Below are 24,407 nucleotides of genomic sequence, written 5' to 3'. Positions count from 1 at the left end.
CCCAACCCATTTTTGCCCTGGTCCTACTATAAATTTCCAGAAAAATGTACGCCTATGTGCAAACAGGTATGCTACATGGCAGTGAAACATGGGCTGTGACAGCCAAGGACATGTGTAGGCTTGAAAGAAATGAAACCAGTATGCTTCATTGGCTGTGCAATGTCAGTGTGCATGTTCAACAGAGTGTAAGCATCTCCAGAGAAAATTTGGGCATAAGAGACATCAGATGTGGTGTGCAAGAGAGACGACTGCACTGGACAAGGACAGCTGTATAAAGAAGGACCCTGTAGAGGGAAGCTGTGGAAGAGGTAGACCCAGGAAGACATGGGACTAGGTGGTGAAGCATGATCTTCAAACTTTGGGCCTCATAGAGGTAATAACTAGTGACCAAGACCTTTGGCAGTATGCTCTGCTTGAGAAGACTTGTCAAGCCAAGTGAAAATGTATTTGTGGCTGATGCTGGTGTCACGTAACTGGCACCTAAAAAGCACCTTTCTAGTGTTGGGCCTCACAGATGCAATGACCAAGACCATTGGCATATATCCTGCTCAAGAAGACCCATCAAGTCAAGTAAAATAGCTGTCATAGCAGATAATGGGGTCACGCAAATGGCATCCATGCCAGTGGCACGTAAAAGCACCCTTTACACTCTCAGAGTGGTTGGCGTTAGGAAGGGCATCCAAGCCATAGAAACCATATCGAATCAGACTGGAGTCTGGTGCAGCTTTCCAGCTTGCCAGCCCTGGTCAAACCATCCAACCCATGCCAGCATGGATAACGGATGTTAAATAATGATGATGATGATATATATACACACACACACACACACACACACACATGACCGGCTTCTTTCAGTCTACCATATCCATTCACAAGGCTTTGGTTTGCCCAGGGCTATAGAAGATGATGCAGGTAGCGAGCTGGCAGAAACGTTAGCATGCCGAGCGAAATGCCTAGTGGTATTTCGCCTGCTGTTTTGTTCTGAGTTCAAATTCCGCCACGGTCGACTTAGCATTTCATCCTTTCGGGGTTGATTAATTAAGTATCAGTTATGCACTGGGGGTCGATGCAATCAACTTAATCCCTTTGTCTGTCCTTGTTTGTCCCCTCTATGTTTAGCCCATTGTCGGCAGCAAAGAAATAAGATGACATTTGCCTAAGGTGCCATGAAGTGGGACTGAACTCAGAACCATGTATTTGTGAAGCAAGCTTCTTACCACTTAGCCATGCCTGGTGAGAAATAAACACAAAAATGCATTCACATGTACTCATGAGTTTCAACAGTTTCCATCTACCAAATTCATTCACAAGGTGTTGGTTGACCTAGGCTAATGAGGGAAGATGCTTGCCCAAGGTACCTCACAGCAGAACTGAACTCAGAACCTTGTGGTTGTGAAGTGGAACTTCTTAACCATACAACCTTGCCCCTGCCTATGCATTGCCAAAATGCTTCGTGTAATTTCCAAAGTAGTCAAGACTTCGAAAGGCTTTAGTAAAATAAGTAATTTTCCCCTTATTAAGAAAGTGTTTAGAACATAATTTTAGCAATAGTTCCGTTTGTCATAGAATTATGATAGAAAGGTAGAATTTAAGTAACATACAGGCTTGTCCTTTACCGGTACTGGTGCCACATAAAATGCACTCCTGCAACTGCTCCATAAACGCAACCATGCTGGTGGCATGTAAAATGCACCCAGCACACTCTGTAAAGTGGTTGGCATTAGGAAGGGCATCCAGCTGTAGAAATTATGCCACAACAGACAGCTGCAGTTTGGACAGTGTCCCCCCCCCCCCCCCCGCTGGCCAGCTGCATGTCAAACTGTCCAACCCATACCAGCATGGAAAACGGATGTTATGATGATGATACTTTAAATCAAATGATTTTGTATTACACAACCAGAGGCAGTCTTAGATGAATTGATATGAAAAGGCGGCGAGCTGGCAGAAACGTTAGCACACCGGGCGAAATGCTTAGCAGTATTGCGTCTGTCATTGCGTTCTGAGTTCAAATTCCGTCGAGGTCGACTTTGCCTTTCATCCTTTCGGGGTCGATAAATTAAGTACCAGTTACACACTGGGGTTCGATGTAATCGACTTAATCCGTTTGTCTGTCCTTGTTTGTCCCCTCTATGTTTAGCCCCTTGTGGGTAGTAAAGAAACAGATATGAAAAGAGTTAAAATGCAGGACTTTGTGCTTGTGTTAAATACCAATATTTCATCCCCCTTGACAGCGTTCTAAAATTGTTCTCAGGCTAAATCTGAAGGCTGAAGATTGAAATATTTTTTTGGTATATAGTTCCCGTTTAAAACAAAGTAATAATAATTGTGGTGGTGGCCATTGTCAGTGTTTTTTTTGTTTTTTATATTTTTTGTTTCCTTTCATTTTTTTTCAGATAAAATCCAAAAGAGGTATATATCAAAGAAGCAAAAGAAATACGTAATTGATAATTTACCCAAAGATAAATATTTAGTGTGGGTGAAATCTTCGACGAGTATAGGTGATGGTCCTGTGATGACTCGGGAGATCCAAGTGAATGGAGAAAGTAAGTGTACATCTACGTTCATTCATTAATCAGTTCTTATTAACTAACCGATGACTTCATTAATATTAAGACTACCGTTTTAATTTATGATCACCAAACTTGCTAGAATTAATAGTCAAATTAGTTTCAAATCACACTACTTATGTAGCTCTTTAGCATTTAAAGCAGCCGTATCCAGCCCAAATATTTTACCTTTTTTATGTTCAAATGGCCAGATCTGGCTTCTCACACCTGACCAATGATGTCATTCTAAAAATAATTGAAATCTCAAAGCTACAACGTTATACATGATTAATTCAAAACAATCCAGCGCCGCCTCGACTGGCTTCTGTACCGGTGGCACATAAAAAGCACCATCCGAATGTGGCCATTGCCAGCGCCGCCTTGGCTGGCTTCCGTGCCGGTTGCACATAAAAAGCACCATCCGAATGTGGCCATTGCCAGCGCTGCCTCGACTGGCTTCTGTGCCGGTGGCACATAAAAAGCACCATCCAAATGTGGCCATTGCCAGCGCTGCCTCGACTGGCTTCTGTGCCGGTGGCACATAAAAAGCACCGTCCGAACGTGGCCGATGCCAGCGCCGCCTTGGCTGGCTTCCGTGCCGGTTGCACATAAAAAGCACCATCCGAATGTGGCCATTGCCAGCGCTGCCTTGGCTGGCTTCTGTGCCGGTGGCACATAAAAAGCACCATCCGAATGTGGCCATTGCTAGCGCTGCCTCGACTGGCTTCTGTGCCGGTGGCACATAAAAAGCACCGTCCGAACGTGGCCGATGCCAGCGCCGCCTTGGCTGGCTTCCGTGCCGGTTGCACGTTAAAAGCACCAACCGATCGTGGCCGATGCCAGACTCCCCTGGCACCTGTGCCAGTGGCACGTAAAAAGCACCCACTACAGCTGTAGAAACACTGCCAGATCAGACTGGAGCCTGGTGCAGCCCCTAGCTTCCCAGACCCCAGTCGAACCGTCCAACCCGTGCTAGCGTGGAAAATGGACATTAAACGATGATGATGATGAATGTGAATATGTAAGCTTTGCATTTGACAGAGTAATGTGACTGCTCAAGGGTTAAAAATAATAATGGAAAAGAAACATATGTTAAGGACTTTGATACACTTTGTTTAATGTCTATTTTTCCATGCTTGTATAGATTTTGACTGGGAGGAGTTCTTTAAGGGAAATTTTGCAATTGGATGGTCTTTGTGTCACCAACTTTTACATAGTGATGCTGTAGTACATGTGCTGCGTACACTCACTCTTACAAGGTTTTCTTTATGGGCTATAAAGGCAGAAGTAAATCCGGCTTCAACTCTGTCGCACACCTGTATTTGGTTTTTTTTTTCGTGTTTTACTACATAAAGGTCACCAACTACCTACCCTGAGTAATTACTGGCAGCATGTGCCTGATCTATCTATCTATCTCTCTCTCTCTCTCTCTCTCTCTCTCTATATATATATATATATATATATATATATAATATATATATATATATGCTGAGACCCCCTTCGGTCATGACTGACTATGGGATTGCACCTAGAAAGTTACCACCTATGCATACTGGTCTCCCCTCTCCATGCCACCAGTGTTATCCAAGGGAAAGGCAAAGGGGCCAATACAGCTTGGCACCTGTGATGTCGCAACTCATTTCTACAGCTGAGTGAACTGGAGCAAAGTGAAATAAAGTGTCTTGTTCAAGAACACAACACGCAACCCAGTCCGGGATTCGAACTCACAACCTCACGATCGTAAGCTCGATGCTCTAACCACTGAGCCATGCGCATAAATATGTATATATGTATATATTTAAGAAATAAAACATATGCATACATACATATATATACATGCATATATATATATATATATATATATATATATATATATGAGTACAGGACACCACAAATAAACGTAGAACACGATGAGAAACGAAAACATAAAAAGAAACAAGGAAACGGACTTTTTTTAACAACGAAAAAACAAAAAAACAGTATAAGACAAACAATATAAGGAATATTCCCCTTCATCAGCTGCTCAGCCTCTTGCTCCTCTGAGTTTCACCTGCAGGCACCCAGGATCTTCAGGGAAGTCGTTACAACTTCCCTGAAGATCCTGGGTGCCTGCAGGTGAGACTCAGAGTAACAAGAGGCTGACTTGATCAAAATAAAATATCACTAATCTCTATCTATCATGGTATTGAGTACTCTTTTTTTCTCAACATTTAATACTAAACATGTGTATGCTTTAACTCCTATTTCTGAGAGAAGTATTAGTGCTGTTTCTTTTAGCCTTGAATGTCATATATCAGTGAATAAATGTCTTTGTAATTTCAAAAACAAAATTATGTGTCCTTTAAAAATCACTGTTTAACGACGAATATAGTGTATCAATGTAAGGGGATCATACGTATTATTACATAAGTTCTGCTACAATTTGGACATCTAGATTACATAGCCATTTTTCTTCATTTATGTTTAGAAGGAAATGTAATTCCAGAAATCTTAGTAAATCTTAGACAGGAACATTAACTGTGTTATAAAGTGGTCCAGTATTAGTTACTCACCATCATACAAAACTGATAAATTCCTCTTTGTCTGAGGAAATGTATTATATAATTACTTCTAAATTAAAATGATTAAATTGACGAAATGGTTTTACACTGAAATATTCTCATAGATATAGAAAAGTATTTACATATTTCAGCATTAATTAACATATTAATTATAATTGCTTTTCCTATAATCTAATATGCATAATTTTTCTAGAAATCTTTTTTAGCATATTTATTAGATAGATAATGTAGAATTTTTATGTTTACTTTTTATTGTATCATTATCTATCGATGTCATCAAAATTTAAATACCAAACTGGCTTTTCTTAGACTATTATATCTCTTAACTGTCTTTTTGTTTGTGTTCATCTATTGGAGATATTTTCTTAGATCACTTTGAGTTTAGTCCATTTAGTATTTCCTAGATAACTTTGTGTTAACTCATATTTTCGGATATATCAATTTGACATTTTATACAATTTTTTTCTGTATCTAAATATGTTGGCACAATGGAAATTATATCTGGTAATGTATGGTGTAATCACAATAAAAGATATGATTTTCATCATTCTTGTTCTTGCTCTGTGTGTGTGTATACAGGGTGTGATGGGTAAATTATTGCCATTTTATATTGTTAATTTCGTGCATGCACATTGTTTGTTTGTGATTTTGTCAACTACACAGTATAGTAGGGTCAGTTGGGCACCATCTGTGAGGAAAACAACACCATGACGCAATTCACTCTGCCAGAGATTTGGAAACGACATGCTGTACTGCCTAGCATTTGCATCAGAAGCTCCAATACGAACAGATGGTGAACACACAAAATAACTGTTGGCTTGTTGTGTCCCCAAAACATGTATCAAGAGTGATACAAATCAAACATCCAGTCAACATCATGGTGTTTGGAGTGATCACTAGTGATGACGATGTTATGCTTCCATTCATTTTCCTACATGGCCTCAGACTCAACATGGAGGCCTACATCAAGTGCCTGGAGGAGGTAGTGTTGCTTTGGGTCAAGAGGGTGGCTGCTGGACTCTGCACCATGCCACACAAGCAGGAGAACCCAGTCATAGTTGTCTGATAATTTCTGTGACCACATCACTCCCAACACAGCAACCCCCTTGATTATTATGTGTGGGGCACAGTTGAACGAGAGACCAACAAAACTCCCTTATAACACCAAAGATGAATTGAAGGCAAGGATTATGGCAGCGTTCACCAACTTAAACAAGGAGACCATCTCAAATAGCTACAGGAGATTCCAAAGTCATCTGGAGGCCATGGTTGAAGTCAATAGCGATTTTACTGAATAAATTTACTCTTTAGTAATTCAAGATATTTTTATGCAATTTTGGTAAATATATCCATTAAAATGAGATGTTATTTTGATTTTTGCTTAATTCAGACAATTTGTTCACTGCACCAGTGTGGTATTTTGTCCCATACTTGTCTCTCATTGTGTGTTTGCATATTTTTTGCTTGTTGGTGATGTCTTGTACTTAATGTGTATTTTTTTTTCATTTCTATTTAATAACTGAACACCACACAGCCTTGCCCAAAAGTAAGTTTTTACATTTATATATGATTTCTGTGACTCTGTTCTCTGCCTGTTTTCTCTCTCTCTCTCTCTCTCTAATCCTCTATATTTCTTTTTCTTCCTCTCCTTTGCTGTTCCCCATCTGTCTTGTCTTTTACTCTCTTTCTTTCCTTCTCCCTTTATTTCTTGTCTCTCGTGTATTTACATATTTTTTGCTTGTTTGGTGATGTCTTGTACTTAATATGTATTTTTTTCATTTTCTCCCTTCCACCCCTTTTTTCTTTCCTCCTTCTTTCCTTTTACGATCCCTTTTGATCGAAAACCAAACCCCCTTTTTTTATCCCCAAAATAAAAGCTCTACCTTGTAATTTGTCCCGTCTTTGTGCAGCCCTGTGTGGCTAATAAAGAAACATATCTATCTATCTATCTATCTATCTATCTATCTATCTATCTATCTATATCTATCTATCTATCTATCTATCTATCTATCTATCTATCTATATATATATATAATATATATATATATATATATAGAGAGAGAGAGAGAGAGAGAGAGAGAGTGGCTGTGTGGTAAGTAGCTTGCTAACCAACCACATGGTTCCGGGTTCAGTCCCACTGCGTGGCACCCTGGGCAAGTGTCTTCTGCTATAGCACCGGGCCGACCAATGCCTTGTGAGTGGATTTGGTAGACGGAAACTGAAAGAAGCCTGTCGTATATATGTGTATATATATATATATATATATATATATATATATATATATATGTATGTGTGTTTGTGTGTCTGTGTTTGTCCCCCTAGCATTGCTTGACAACCGATGCTGGTGTGTTTACGTCCCCGTCACTTAGCGGTTCGGCAAAAGAGACCGATAGAATAAGTACTGGGCTTACAAAGAATGAGTCCCGCGGTCGATTTGCTCGACTAAAGGCGGTGCTCCAGCATGGTCACAGTCAAATGACTGAAACATGTAAAAGAGTAAAAAAGAGTATATATATATATATATATATACCACTCTATGTCCACTAAACACTGTCACCTCTATCAACACCCATTCTTATAACTCACTATATCTACCTCTATGTACACATGGCCTGTGTCCCTCACTTTACCTAATCCCTCTACCTCTCCACACTTCCATCCCTGATTCTCTACTCCTACTCTCCTTAACCACCCTCTTTTACCTTGCGAGTACATTCTGCTACCTTATTTCCACCATCCTTTCTTTCCTGTTGGATACACAAAAAAGAGAAAAGATGTATCTTTTCTATAACAAGACACAGGAAAGAGAGAACGGCTGTATCTCCTCTACAGCAAGACACTTGTTCCAGCCCCTATTTCCTACTTCAGCCTCTCTGCACATGGCACAAATCCACCTCCCTCAATACTGTTCTGTGTCTCTATGAAGGGGTCTTGTCTTGCATATTTCTCGATAATCCCTCTGGTGCTGGTTGTCACAAAATATGCACCCAGTACACTCTATAAAGTGGCTGGTGTGAGGAAGGGCAACCAGTCACAGAAACCTAGCCAAGGCAAGCACTAGAGGTCAACACATCTCTCAGGCTAGATGGATCCTGCTCAACTGTCCACTTGTTGTAGCATAAAAATGGACATTAAATGATAACTGATTAATTAAATGGTTAGTCGAATGAGCGGGTTTGGATGGACGGACGGACGGACGGACGGGCAGGCGGGCTCATTCATTCATTCACACTTTTGCCATTATGATTTTATTGATTTCTTTACTATTTTCTTTCCAGGTATCCTTTGGAGCATTATCGGCTCTATGATTATTATGCTGTTTATTTTCGGGATTATATTTATCTATGTGAAACGGTATGGAATCAATATTTTTTATGTTTCTCTTGTGTTTTTTTCTTTTTTTTAAATAACAAAATATCTTATTTTCAACAAATCTTTGCTCCTCTGTTCAAAATTCTGTGAGCCCCTATTCATTTTAGATTACTTGATTTGCACAAAGATATTAAGGACAGAATATTAAAGAGAGTTTCATGTAAACTCATCCAACTGAAATCAACTAGTAGATAATTTCCTATTGTGGTCGGCTACTTTAACCTCTTTAGAGATGTGGTGTGAATGATGAAAGAGGACAACAGGAAAAGGAGAAAGGAAATATAATTAGGTCTTACCTCGGCAAAGATTAGTCTACCAAACTCAGCAAAGATCAGATCTCTCTCAACCAGGTCAATACGTCTCCTCGCTTCCTCGTGTGAGCTGCAACTGCTCCTTCGTCGATGCCACACATGCGTCGTCCCTCACCACTTCCACTTCATGCCGTGCATGCGCCCTGCAAGCCCTACTTCCACCCTCCCCTATCTGTCATCCTCTCCACTGACACCACAAGAGAAATATGTTGTAAATGTACATTTTATGGTTAGCTAAATGAAATTTACAGAGAAATTTTAACACTGATGCTGATGATGCTTTAATAGAGATTCATGTGGGTTTATTGTTTAATCATCTAAGATACTTCATCATTCATCCCCATCCTCTGTCAACTACAACTTCCATTTGTATTGATCATGATGACAGATGGGCTACATACCCCATTCCGTCATCAGTGTCTTGTGTTCAGCCATCATGGTACCAATGTACTCCATCAGAGTCTTAGAAGGCTCCATGATCCATCCTCACATCATCATCATCATCATTTAACGTCTGCTTTCCATGCTAGCATGGGTTGGACGAATGACTGAGGGCTGGCGAACCAGATGGCTGCACCAGGCTCCAGTCTTGATCTGGCAGAGTTTCTACAGCTGGATGCCCTTCCTAACACCAACCACACTGAGAGTGTAGTGGGTGCTTTTACATGCCACCAGCACGGAGGCCAGTTTGGTGGTACTGGCAACGACCTTGCTCGAATCTTTTTACACATGCCAACAGCACAGAGCATTTCCTGATAATGTCGTGGCTGGCAGGCAACAACTTTAGGTGTCTCAGACAATACTCAGCAGGTTACTGTCACCTTCTTCAATCTTCCTGCCATAAACTGGTGAAGGTCAGCATAGATTCTTCATCGGTCACTTTCTGCATCCAGCAAACACTGAAGGTTATCTGGAGCATCTGAAAACAAAAGCCATTGAGGGACGTGACTATAGAGCTAGTACAATTCCAAGTTTCATGCTCATAAAGATTGCATTCATAGAGATTATGAGATTATGTCTAAAAAGGTTGGATATTTTGATATTCTTCATATCACTGAATGCTTTCCAAGCAAGGCCTCTATACCCTTTGTTTTTTTCTGACCTCACTATGAATGTTTCGAGGTATTGAAGTCAGACACTGCTATTTACAGTAATGATTGCTCTCAAAAGACGCTTGGCCAAATGGTTTGAGCATTATTCTTTAACTCTTTTACTTGTTTCAGTCATTTGACTGTGGCCATGCTGGAGCACCGCCTTTTCGTCGAGCACATGAACCCCAGGACTTATCCTTTGTACGCCTAGTACTCATTCTATCGATCTCTTTTGCCGAACTGCTAAGTTACAGGGAAGTAAACACACCAGCATCAGGTTGTCAAGCGATGTTGGGGGGGATAAACACAAACACACACATATATACATACGACGGGCTTCTTTCAGTTTCCGTCTACCAAATCCACTCACAAGGCTTTGGTTGGCCCGAGGCTATAGTAGAAGACACTTGCCCAAGGTGCCCTGCAGCAAGACTAAACCCAGAACCATGTGGTTGGGAAGCAAGCTACTTACCACACAGCCACTCCTACACCTATGTTCACAGTTATAATGTCATGGCTTCGATTCCTAGGACATGATGCATTGTGTCCTTCAGTGAGACACTTCACTTCATGTTGCTCCAGCTCACTTAACTGAGTACAAGCCAAGTGCTGGCACAGCTGTCACATCCTGGATGTACTGCTAGGTCAATGGTGAGAGATCCAAGAGAATGTCCATGGATGCTTGCAGCTATGTAGGCATGTAAAACAATTATCAAAAGCATGATACACTCTACAAGTCATATTCACTTGTGAGTGGCAACTGTTGTAGATTTTTTTTGTAGTGCTCTTCAAAATCATCATCATCATCATCATCATCATCATATAGATGTGGGCATGACTATGTGGTGAGAAATTTTCTTTCCAACTACAAGGTTCTGGACTCAGTCCCACTGTGTGACTCCTTAGGCAAGTGTGTTCTACTATAGCCCTGGGTCAACTAAAGCCTTATGAGTGGATTTGAACCTGAAAGGAGCCTGTTGTGTATGTGTGTGTGCATATATGTAGAGACTGAGACATACATGCACACATATATATTGAGGCCCCCTTCGGTCATGACTGACCGTGGGATTGCACCTAGAAAGTTATCCTCCCAGGCACAAGTACATGCAAGGTTGTTTATGGAAGACCAGCAGTCACCCATGCATACCGGCCTTCCTTCTCCATGCCACCAGTGTTATCCAAGGGAAAGGCAAAGGCCAATTCAGCTTGGCACCTGTGACATCACAACTCATTTCTACAGCTGAGTTAACTGGAGCAACGTGAAATAAAGTGTCTTGCTCAAGAGCACAACGTGCAGCCCGGTCCGGGATTCAAACTCACAACCTCACAATCGTAAGCTCGACGCTCTAACCACTGAGCCATGCGCTTTCACACACATATATATATACAAATACATAAATATATACACATCATCATCATCGTTTAACATCCACTTTCTATGCTGACATGGGTTAGACGGTTTGACTGTAACTTGTAAGCTGGAGGGCTGCACCAGGTTCCAGTCTGATTTGGCATGGTTTCTATGGTTTGATGCCCTTCCTAATGCCAACCACTCTGAGAATGTAACGGGTACTTTTAACATGCGACCATGAGACTGGCAACAGCCTTGACTATAATTTCACTTGGTTTGACAAGTCTTCTCAAGCACAGCATATCGTCAAAGGTTTCAGTCACTTGTCATCAGCTCCATTGGCCCCAACATTTGAAGATCATGCTTCACCATCTCGTCCCATGTCTTCCTGGGTCTACCTCCTCCACAGGTTCTTTCCACAGTTAGAGCTTGGTACTTTTTTACACTGCTGTCATCATCTATATGCATCACATAACCATACTAGTGCATTTGTCTCTCTTGCACACCACATCTGATGCCTCTTATGCCCTATTTTTTTCCTCAAGACATTCAATCTCTGTTGTGCATTCACATCGACATTGCACATCCAGCAAAGCATATGGGATTCATTTCTTTCAAGCCTTCTCATGTCTTCTGCAGTCACAGCCCATATTTCACTGCAGTGTAGCACGTCTGTTTGCACTCAAGCATCATGCAGTCTGCCTTTCATTCTGAGGGAGAAGTCCTTTGTTACCAACAAAGGTAGAAGCTCTCTGAACTTTGCCCAACCTATTCTTATTCTTGCAGGTATACTCTCAGAACATCTACTTTCACTACCTACTTGGTCAGCTAGATAACTGTAAATAAAGTATGTGTCTGACTTCAATACCTCAAAACATTCATGGTGAGGTCAGAAAAAAACAAAGGGCATAGAGGCCTTGCTTGAAAAGCATTCAGTGATATGAAGAATAAGCTATCAACTATTTCTAGGTATACACCCCACCTAGTATTTGATGCAATCTATTTCCTGTACATTTCTAGTGCTTATTGTACCTGTACAATATTTTCCTTCTTAACCTTCCTCAGATATTGCTGCACCTTTTATGTGTCCATAGTTTGCATCAGGTAAAATTTACATCGCTCACATGGTATGTGTGTGCGCATATCTGTAAGAAATTCCATTTGGGCAACAGTCAAAAGACCCTCACAATGCATTAGCAGCAAGCTAAGGAAAATCTTTACATCTTTGCACCAAACAGAAAAACCAAAACCATATTTCATCGATACATTATAAATTGTCCCAAATAATGCAGAGATCTCTCCGGATCAAGAAGCCTATCCACTGGAGAAGACATGGTCTAACACAGAACAAAAAATTGTAATAAGTATTCTATTATGAAAATTGCCCAGCAATGAAATACCCAACTAGTATTTATATATTATTGCTAGCAAGTTGTCTAAAAAATATTTAATTCCAGTTAAAACATTAGTCTACTTACTTTCAGCTTTTTAATTCATTAAACTTATCATTTTCTGGTTTTCAGGTCCAAAAAGTTTGTTGATAAGATACCATTTGAATATCCTGTAAGTTGATTTACTTTTATTTAATTTTTTTTCCTTTCCTGTACTTCTTTATTTGTTGTTGCTGCTGCTTTGTTTGTTTGTTTGTTGAGTGAAGCAGTCTTCGTCCTAGAGCTCACAGTGGGAGAAGTCCGAAACGTGGTCCTTTGCTATTCGTAAGACCTGCAGAAGAGAAATCAGGTCAACCCCTGACACTGAGAGCATCGACAGATGGATGAATGCGCATCCAAGCTCAGCAGTTGCATAGGAAGTCGGGGACAAGAAACAGGAAGAAAGAGTGAGAGAAAGTTGGGGCGAAAGAGTACAACAGGAGTCGCCACCACCCCCTGCTGGAGCATCATGGAGCTTTAGGCGTTTTCACTCAATAAACACACACAACGCCTGGTCTGGGAATCGAAACCGCGATCCTCCGACCGCGAGTCCGCTGCCCTAACCACTGGGCTATTGCACCTCCACTGTTGCTGCTGCTGCTATATAATCATAAGTCATTTAATCATTATTTTGGATTTTAATGTCTATGGGAGTGCAGACAGAAGTTTCTGAATGTTAATCTAAGAAGAAAATCAAAGACTTATTATCATTTCCAAGGAAATGAATGATTAAGATGACCGGGAAGTATTTCTCTATAATATAAAGGAGTAATGCAAATATAAGTGTCATCTAACATACAGAGATACATTTCAGGATTGGAGTTTTGCTCTAGTTTCATGGTGTTTCAAGAACAAGAATAGAAACCTCTCTATGTAGGGTATCACTCTATTCCAACGTATATTTCTTGATGAATATTCTTGGCTCATTGTTTGTTTTAACACCACCCCTTCGCTAAACCTTTGGTAGGATTTAGACAAGAGAACTGGTCTGAGAATAGATAATGCAGTATCTTGATGTGCTATTCTCTCTCTCTCTCTCTCTCTCTCTCTCTCTCTCTCTCCCTCCACTCACCAGTCTTAGAGACCATACAGAGATCAATAGTCATGCATGCTGTTACTCTCTCTCTACTCTTTTACTTGTTTCAGTCATTTAACTGCGGCCATGCTGGAGCACTGCCTTTAGTCGAGCAAATCGACCCCAGGACTTATTCTTTGTAAGCCTAGTACTTATTCTATCGGTCTCTTTTGCCGAACCACTAAGTTACGGGGATGTAAACATACCAGCATCAGTTGTCAAGCGATGTTGGGGGGGGGGGAACACAGACACACAAACATATACACACACATACATATATATATATATATATATATATATATAATATATATATATATATATATATATATATATACACAGATATATGACGGGCTTCTTTCAGTTTCTGTCTACCAGATCCACTCACAAGGCTTTGGACGGCCCGAGGCTATAGTAGAAGACACTTGCCCAAGGTGCCACGCAGTGGGACTGAACCCGAAACCATGTGGTTGATAAGCAAGCTACTTACCACACAGCCACTCTGAATGAATCATAAAAAAAAAAAGAACATTCTTAAATGATCTCAGATTTATTTGCATTTGCTAGGTGACGTGAAACAAGTTGAGATACTACAAAATGATTGCATGAGATTTAGACTCACAACCCACAAAACAAGTATTCCAATACTAAGTGCACTTGGCCATCTTACATCTCTACATACATTTTAAAAGAAGATGGTTTTTTTTTTAAGTGTATGATTAGTATATTCTTTTATCGTTTACTTGTTTCAGTCATTAGACTGTGGCCATACTGGGGCATTACCTTGAGGAATTTTTAGTCAAATGAATCAACCCTAGTACTTATTTTTTTTTTAAGACTGATACTTATTCTATCAGTCATTTTTGCTAAACTGCCAAGTTACAGGGGGCATAAACACAACACCAGTTGTCAGGTGGTGGTGGGGGAACATCTACACACACACACACTTCTTCCAGTTTCCGTCTACCAAATCCACTCACAAGGCTTTGGTTGGCCTGAGGCTATAGTTGAAGACACTTGCCCAAGATGCCATGCAGTGGGACTGAACCCAGAACCATGTGGTTGGGAAGCAAACTTCTTACCACACAGCCAACTCAGGTCATAAAGAGTTAGAAGAAATGCCACTAAATATTTTGTCTGGTGCAGTAATGATTCTTTCAACTCGCAATTTAATAAATGAATTCATATGAAAACTACAAAATAAATGTACATTATTTACATTATTTACATTCGACAGATATTTGTCCTCACCTTGTTTGTTGTTAACACAATATTTCGGCTGATATACCCTCCAGCCTTCTTTAGGTGTCTTGGAGAAATTTCGAACCTGGGTTCTCATTCCTAGGATATTTTTCGATTTTATTATTATTATTATTATTATTATTATTGTTCAAGTCACTGCTTGGTATCGAACTCGGAATCTTGGGGTTAGTAGCCCTCGCTCTTAACCACTACGCCATATGCCCGTATATAGAACTGTACAAAATGAATGGTTAAACAGTTGTAAGGGATGGACATAGAGAGTGATAGTGGAAAACTTGAGTTGGTTTAAAGGGAGAAAGTTAAGTGTGTTGGGCTTTACTTACAACCTCTGTTTGGCTATGGATGTTGATTGATTGATAATAATATTTATTGTCTGTTTTAAAAGCAGTGAATTTAAAACAAAGGCTGAACTATAACATCGTCATCTCATCGTTTAACTTCCGTTTTCTATGTTAGCATGGGTTGGACGGTTTGACCGGGATCTGGGAAGCCAGGAGGCTGTAGCAGGCTCCAGTCTTATCTGGCAGTGTTTCTACAGCTGGATGCCCTTCCTAATGTCAACCACTCCATGAGTGTAGTGGGTGCTTTTTACATTCCACCGGCACAGGGGCCAGAGGAGGCTAGCAAACGGCCACAATTGGCTGGTGCTTTTACGTGTCACCAACATGGACGCCAGTCAGGTGGCGCTGGCATCTGTCGCGTTCGGACAGCGCTTTTTACGTATTACCGTCACGGGTATCTTAACTACAATTTCCATTTGATTTTTATTTTGATGTTGGTGTTGACGTACTTGACTCAATAGGTCTCCTCAAGAACAGCGGGTCACTCTTTGATGCAAGGTTAGCACAGCAGGCCGTCCTGCTAGCCATGAACTCACTTCATTTGTTGGGTCTTCACAATCACAGCATATCTCAGAATGAATATTTTGATGTTTCTAAACGTTACCTGTTTTACTTTTCTCTTTGCAGGGGAAAACGGAAGATAAATATAATAGTATTTCCAGTATTATGCATGTAGATACCTTGAGTTCATGTGTAAGTATCTTATTTCTTTATTGCCCTCAAGGGGCTAATGTGAAAGTATCTTGAATTTAATAGTATATCGAATTACATTCATATCATCAGACAGGGAAGGAGTTTTTTTAACTCTTTCATTACCATATTTCTAATGAAATAGTCTATATCTTACTCTTAATTAGGTGTGTGGGTATTTTGATTGGGTATGTGGGTATTTTGGAAATACCTTACAGAGTGATGACTGTGCCCTGTATAGTTACGGACTGCCCTTTAGCAAGGCACAGCACCCATTCAGCCACCCTGTCAAGGATACAGCAAAGTCATGGGACTGCAGCATGGTGGATTGTGGAGAGGCAGCAGAAGAGCTCAACTGAGCCAAAAATGCTTCTTACATTGATGCTGAGCAAAGGAATCCTAGAAGGTCAATGATCAGGATCACCAAGCTCTCTAAAGAGAATAACTGCAATGCATCCATAGGGGTGGCATCCATGGTTGTGTAACAAGCTAATGAAAGATTCACTATGACTCAAGCTCCCAATTCAGATTCGTAATAATGGAATTGGATGGCGACAGAGAATCATGGGAATCTGTGAAAGCAGTGCAAAAACATTCATCATCATCATCATCGTTTACCGTCCGCTTTCCATGCTAGCATGGATTGGACGAATGACTGAGGACTGGTGAACCAGGCTTCAATCTTGATCTGGCAGAGTTTCTACAGCTGGATGCCCTTCCTAACGCCAACCACTCCGAGAGTGTAGTGGATGCTTTTATGTGCCACCAGCACGGGGCCAGTCAGGCGGTACTGGCAACAGCCACGCTCAAATAGTGCTTTTACGTGCCACCAGCACGGGGCCAGTCAGGCGGTACTGGCAACAACCTCGCTCGAATCTTTTACACATGCAATCGGCACAGGTGCCAGTAAGGCGATGCTGGTAATGATTGCACTCAAATGGTGTCTTTTACGTGCCACCAGCATGGAGGCCAGATAGCTGCTCTGGCAACAATCACGCTCGGATGGTGCTCTTAATACCCTACTGGCACGGGGCTCGAGTGCCAGTAAGGCAACGCTGGTAACGATCATGCTCGAATGATGCCTTTTAAGTATAAAAAATTTAGAAGAATTAAACAAAATAACCATTTTAGCTTTTTTATTATTAATACAATATGTATAACATAACTTAAAGGTTCTTACATAATCTTATGATGGAAGGTTTTAACTTGAATACAAACCTTTCAAAATAATGGTTTGGTATAAATGAGTTAAGTTAATGGCTTTACCTTCTAACTTGGTGACCAGATCTCTTAAACAAATCATTATTTGGTTGCATTTTGAACATTGTTTTGTAAATGTATCATAAAATTATGTCCTACACGTTGATTGGAAGCCCACCGCTTATATCCTTATAACACTGTGTAACAAAAGTTTTATTTTTATTTTATTTTTTTTTGTCTTTGGTCAGTAAGTGTTATTTCGTATTTGCTTCCGTCTAGAAATCAAAGGAAATGATTTTGATTCCCTTCAAACTTTGCTTTTGTGACCTGGACAGCAATGTTTCAGTGCTGAGTTGCTGAAGCAGAAATATCGTTATAGCAAATATTCTGCTCAATACCACAGATTTGCTTGTCAGTTGCTTGACCTTAACCAGTTAAGTATGTCCCTTAACGGCTGACATTATGATCAGGAGTAGTTGGGGAGCATCATAGCCATGTGTTGAGAGGGATTCTTTAGGGTTCGAGTGAATGTAACAAAAGCAAAGTCTGAAGGAAATATTAACCATTTTTCATACTTTGTAGGGGTCAGCAAATAAGGAATAACAGTTGCTGCCCCAGGACAAAAATCAGTTAAACAGTGTAATCAATAAATAGTTTGAGTTAGTGTGAATTGTACCAGTACAGAATGGAAAATAGTGAAGAACACATAACTTTAAAAAAATGCTTGAAGCTTTTGTTGAATTTCAAATGATATACATTAAATATTATGAATATTTCTGTTTTTAAATATGTATCATAAATAAGGAATGCAGGAGAGGATATTGACTTTTGATTTTGGACTCTGTCATTGTAACTGAGTCCATGAATAGGATATATAATTCTGCTAGCAGCAGTATTCCTGGAGACATTCCACTCTTGTTTTACAGATTAGAGAACTTTTGCTTTTTCTCAGAAGAACAGTACAGTTTACATAACCTTTTACAGAGCTTCCTAGACTGATGAGAGGGAAAGAGGAAGATACTCTCAGACCAGGGATCTGGCCTAAATGCCAAGTAGTGGATTTCACTAAAGGTACTTAAAGGCCTGATGATGAAATCAAACTGGACAGCAAATTAAGCCTTTTGCTTATGTAAATGTGTCTCACTGTTATGCAAGTAATGTCATTAATTTCCAATATTTAGTAAGAACATATCTGGACATGGAGAAATAGTACCTTGTTTGGAAACAGGTGAGAGTTGGTGACAGGAAGGGCATCCGGCCATAGAAAATCTGTCTCAGTGAATTCTGTCTGACCATGCAAGCATGAACAAGTGAATCATTGAAGGGTCATTTTAGTTCATTTAATAACATAGAAAAACTGTTACATTCAGTTTCACTTATTTCTTTATAAGCCTTGACTGGCTTCTGTGCCGGTGGCAAGTAAAAAGCACCAACCGATCGTGGCCGCTGCCAGCCTCCCCTGGCACCTATGCGCATGGCACGTAAAAAGCACTCACTACACTCACGGAGTGGTTGGCATTAGGAAGGGCATCCAGCTGTAGAAACACTGCCAGATCAGACTGGAGCCTAGTGCAGCCTCCTGGCTTCCCAGACCCCGGTCAAACTGTCCAACCTATGCTAGCACGGAAAACGGACATTAAACGATGATGAGGATGATGAATACTAATTTTGTCACACTCCTGAATTATGTCACACTGACATAATTCTGCTTTATTCACTGAACTGCGTCAATGACCAGACTTCGAATGTCTGACAAAATGTTTTTGGCCATTCACAGAAGACTGCCGTCAACATCATCACCATCTGATGTCTGTTTTCTATGCTGGTATGGCATGGTTGGACAGTTTGACCGGAGGTTGGCCAGCTGAAGAGCTTCCTGGGTTCTGTGTCTGTTTTTGCATGGTTTATACAGTTGGATGCCCTTCCTAATGCCAACCACACTACAAAGTGTTCGGGGTGCTTTTGATGTGGCACCAGCAGTGCTTTCATGTATCACTAGCACAAATGCTCTTCATGTGGCACCAGCACCCACAAACCTGGAAGATTAAGATCACTCTGCTGAGGAGGGGTTGAGGGGACATGCCTGTATGCAAGAACAATCATGATTTTACTTAGCTTGACACATCTTCTCAAGCACAGCAAACCTGCCAAAAATCTTGCTCCCTTGCCACCTTTCTGTGAATCCCAACATCTGAAGTTTTTTTTTTCTCACCACTTTCTCCTACATCTTCCTGAGTCTACTCCTTCTACACATCCTCTCTACAATTAGCGATTGGCACTTCTTGATGCAGCTGTCAAACAAATGTATCAAAAATATATGTTGTGATTTTTGTGTGTTTTTAAAGAACCTATTTCTTTACTGCCCACAAGGGGCTAAACACAGAGGGGACAAACAAGGACAGACAAACGGATTAAGTCGATTATATCGACCCCAGTGCATAACTGGTACTTATTTGATCAACCCTGAAAGGATGAAAGGCAAAGTCAACCTCGGCAGAATTTGAACTCACAACGTAACGGCAGACGAAATACGGCTACGCATTTCGCCCAGCATGCTAACGATTCTGCCAGCTCACCACCTAATAACCAAAATGACTGTTATACAATATGTGTCATTTTCAACACAAGATCTCAGATCAAATCATTTATCAAACAATTACATCTCCAAAATATTATGAATAATTATACTTAATATTTTGGAGAAATATTAAGAAATCAAAAAGTCAAAATCAAATCAAAATCGAAATCGATCAACATCAATGGAAATTGTAGTTGTGATACCAGTGCTGGTGGCACGTAAGAGAACCATCCGAACGTGGCCGTTGCCAGCAGCGCCCCGACTGGCCTCCGTGCCGGTGGCACATAAAAAGCACCATCCAATCGTGGCCGTTGCCAGCCTCGCCTGGCATCCATGCCGGTGGCACATAAAAAGCATCATCCAATCGTGGCCGTTTGCTAGCCTCGCCTGGCATCCATGCCGGTGGCACATAAAAAGCATAATCTGATCGTGGTCGTTTGCCAGCCTCGTCTAGCACCTGTGCCGGTGGAACGTAAAAAGCACCCACTACACTCACGGAGTGGTTGGCATTAGGAAGGGCATCCAGCCGTAGAAACAGTACCAGATCAGACTGGGCCTGGTGCAGCCTTCTGGCTTCCCAGACCCCAGTTGAACTGTCCAACCCATGCTAGCATGGAAAGCAGATGCTAAACGATGATGATGATGATGATGATGATTAAGTATAATTATTCCTAATATTTTGGAGTTGTAATTGATTAAAATCGATTTTCTAATGTACAGCATACTTGCTGAGATTTTACTCAAATAATTCTTTCTAATTTTGGCACAAGGCCAACAGTTTTGACAGGATGCGCAAGAAATTTACATAGAATCCATTGCTTAACTGTTGACTCAGAAGTTGACCTCTGCTGCATTTGAACCTAGAACATAAAGAGTTGGAAGAAATTGTCCAGAGTGCTAACGTCTCTTCCAGCTTGCTGCCTTAGATTTATTTTAAAATAAAATAAAGCGCATTTAAGCAGGATTTTTTTTCATTTTGTCTGTTTCATTGATATCAATATTTTTCTTTTCATTCCTTTTATTTTTTCTTATCTGATTTTTCAGATCAATGATGAAGCTTATGACAGTTCTTCTGTTTTAATAACACCCAAGTTATGTTCAGAGCCTTCTCCAGAAAGTGAATGCAATCAAATGTATTTACAGGAAAAAACAAGCTTGGAAAATGATTTTAAAAGCAAAGATATAAATGTCCAAGGTCTTCATGATCTTCAAAAAAATAGTTCTAAAGAAGAGTTGACGGAAACTGCAATGGATTATGGGTATAAAGAAATGGACTTAAGCTTTGATACCTGTGATGCTAAGAAGCAAGCACCTTCTGGGGAAAGTAATGAAGATCAAAAATCTAACCCTTACATTCGGGCAGTTCCAAGTTTCACTAGCATGAAGCATCATGATAAAGACGAAAATTCCGGTGATATCTTTGCAGATTTTGTTATTGGCAAAAGCGATTATGTATCGAATTCTTCAGACTTTGAAAATATCTGCTTTGGTAACAAGTCATATAATAGTATGCATACCAATTCCGTTGACAAAGCTGTTGTACAAAGCTAGGTGCTACGATTGTTTAAATTTGTGATTATACATATAAAATTCATCTTGTGAAGCTTGATTTGATGCTCAAAGGAATAACTTGAAAATATTGCTACTTTTGCTGATAAATCTGGTATTAAAAGTAACTTTCCAAATTTTGTTATGTCTGCGGAGAGTCATTCTGTTTTAATGCCTTATTAACAAACACAATCACCAGTTCAATTTCCACTCATCTACTTATTATTTTTTTTTTGTAAACTTTTCATTACTTGTTGCAACCACTTCATTAATTGTCGTCTCTTCCCATTATCGGAGCTACGTTCTTTTCGTTTGTATGTGCACCAGACAATGTTTATATTTTGAAGCATCTTATTAACTCGTGATTTACATTATGCTCCTTGCTTTACAATGGATATTACTCTGGAAATTACTCAGGTGTCCACCTTTTCTAATAAAAATTATGTTTATTTAGACGAACTTCATACTGACCTGAAAAATATGCTATTGTTATCCTAATTTCCAAAATGTATTTTATTTCCAGCATTAGAAAATGTATTATCTTGTCATCAGTTCCTATAAGAAGGAGACCGTATATATAAAACATAGACAATGGTGAATTTGGTGCAGGCGTATTGCATTTGTTTTTTTGTTTTTTTTTTGTTTTTGTTCTTTTTTTTTTTAAGTGAGACAATCTACTCTAATTACTACAGCTCTAATTATTAGAATTGACTGAAGTGATTTAACTACTAGAACACTTCTGTGTGAGCGTGTGTGTGTATGTGTGTGCACGTGTACGTGTGTGTGTGTGTGTGCACGTGTGTGTGTGTGTGCACGTGCATGTGTGTACATGTGTGTGTGTGTGTGTGTGTGTGCACATGTGTGTGCACGTGTGTGTGACAGACCTATGTGCAGTTTTCAGCCACCTACCAAATTCCTCTCACAAGTTGTCCATGCTGGCATAGGTTGAACGGTTTGACCAGGGCTGGTAAGCTGAGGGGCTGCAGTCTGATTTGGCATAGTTTCTATGGCTGGATACCAACCACTCTAAGAGTGTAATGAGTGCCTGTACATGCCACCAGCATGGGTGCCACTTGACACCAGCATCTTCCATGACTACAATTTCACTTGAGTTGATGGGTCTTCTACTCAAGAACAGGATATTGTCAAAAGTCTCAATCATTTGTCATGCCTCCATGAGGCCCAACGCTCAAAAGGTACTTTTTACATACCACTGGTAAGTAAATATATATATATATATATATATATATATATATACACACACACATATACATATATTCTTTTACTTGTTTCAGTCAGTTGACTGTGGCCATGTTGTTGCACTGCTTTAAGGAGTTTTGGTTGAAGAAATCGACCCCGGACTTATTCTTTGTAAACCTAGTACTTTCCCTATCGGTCTCTTTTTCCAAACCGCTAAGTTACTGGGATGTAAAGGCACCAACATCGGTGTGTGTGTATATATATATATATATATATATCATCATCATTGTTTAACGCTCACTTTCCATGCTAGCATGGGTTGGACAGTTTGACTGAGGACTGGCGAGCCAGATGGCTGCACCAGGCTCCAATCTGATCTGGCAGAATTTCTACAGCTGGATGCCCTTCCTATTGCCAACCACTCTGAGAGTGTAGTGGGTGCTTCTACGTGCCACCAGCATGAGGGCCAGTCAGACGGTACTGGCAACGGCCACGCTCAAATGGTGCTTTTTATGTGCTACCTGCACAAGAGCCAGTCCGGCGAGACTGGCAACGACCTCACTCGAATCTTGTTTTTCATGTGCCAGTAAGGCAACACTGGTAATGATCACACTTGAATGTTGCTTTTTATGTGCCACCAGTGTGGGAGCCAGTCAGCGGCCCTGGCAACGATCACACTCGAATGGTGCTCTTAGTGCTCCACTGGCACAGATGCCAGTCATGCGGTGCTGTCATCGAATTTGATTTCAATTTCACTTGCCTCAACAGGTCTTCGCAATGAAGGAAAGGTACACATAAGTGGGCTGGTTACACCCCTGGGATAGGACACTGGTTATGGTCTCACTTGGCTTACCGGGTTTTCTCAAGCTCAGCATATTTCCAAAGGTCTCAGTCACTAGTCATTGCCTCGGTGAGGCCTAATGTTTGAAGATCATGCTTCACTACCTCATCCCAGGTCTTCCTGGGTCTACCTCTTCCATGGGTTCCTTCAACCACTAGAGTGTGACACTTTTTCACACAGCTATCCTCAGGCTTGTTTCAGTTTCCATCTACCAAATTTAGTCGGCCTGAGGCTATAGTAGAAGACACTTGCCCAAGTAGGACTGAACCCAGAACTATGTGGTTGGTGAGCAGATGAAACAAGGACAACTGATGAAGGGGAATATTCTTTGTTGCATGTCTCGTTTCTCTGTTTGTTTTTTTGTTGTTTGAAAAAAGTTCATTTTCTATGTTTTTGTTTTTAATGTTTTCGTTTCTCATTGTGTTCAACGTTTTTTTGATGTCCTGTACCCATATATGCATGTATATATACATATATATGTAGGTATGTACATATATGTATGTATATATATATGCATATATTTATATATTATTTATAATATCATATGATCAAATGCCACGCATCCTTTTCCAAGTAAGTTATATATATATATATATATATATCTATATATCATCATCGTTTAACGTCCGTTTTCCATGCTAGCATGGGTTGGATGGTTCGACCGGGGTCTGGGAAGCCAGGAGGCTGCGCCAGGCTCCAGTCTGATCTGGCAGTATTTCTACAGCTGGATGTCCTTCCTAATGTCAACCACTCTGTGAGTATAGTGGGTGCTTTTTATGTCCCACTGGCACAGGAGCCAGAGGAGGCTGGCAAACGGCCACGATCAGTTGTTTTTTTTGTATATGTCACCGGCACGGACGCCAGTCAGGAGTCACTGGCATCAGCCATGTTCGGATGGTGTTTTTATGTGCCACTGGCACAGGTGTCTTAATTACAATTTCCATTTGATTTTTATATGTTGATGTTGATGTACTTGACTCAATAGGTCTCCTCAAGAACAGCGGGTCACTCT

At 40.5% G+C, this 24,407-nt stretch overlaps 1 protein-coding gene across 2 annotated transcripts in view; it reads left to right on the top strand.

Annotated features, from left to right (window-relative positions):
* The window catches only part of LOC115218375, a 108,065-nt gene extending 86,102 nt beyond the window's left edge, over positions 1–21,963 (top strand). For both annotated transcript variants that reach the window (XM_036508151.1, XM_036508152.1), the window contains 6 exons: positions 2,394–2,543; positions 6,642–6,653; positions 8,386–8,461; positions 12,756–12,795; positions 15,966–16,031; positions 20,851–21,963. In XM_036508151.1, coding sequence (XP_036364044.1) covers positions 2,394–2,543; positions 6,642–6,653; positions 8,386–8,461; positions 12,756–12,795; positions 15,966–16,031; positions 20,851–21,357 — 851 coding nt within the window. In that variant the 3' untranslated portion in view covers positions 21,358–21,963. The remainder of the gene's footprint in view (positions 1–2,393; positions 2,544–6,641; positions 6,654–8,385; positions 8,462–12,755; positions 12,796–15,965; positions 16,032–20,850) is intronic.
* The last annotated feature ends 2,444 nt before the right edge of the window (positions 21,964–24,407 follow it).

Source organism: Octopus sinensis, linkage group LG13, assembly GCF_006345805.1.
Source record: "Octopus sinensis linkage group LG13, ASM634580v1, whole genome shotgun sequence".
NCBI classification, from domain to species: domain Eukaryota; kingdom Metazoa; phylum Mollusca; class Cephalopoda; order Octopoda; family Octopodidae; genus Octopus; species Octopus sinensis.
This window is presented reverse-complemented; position numbering and strand designations above follow the sequence as displayed.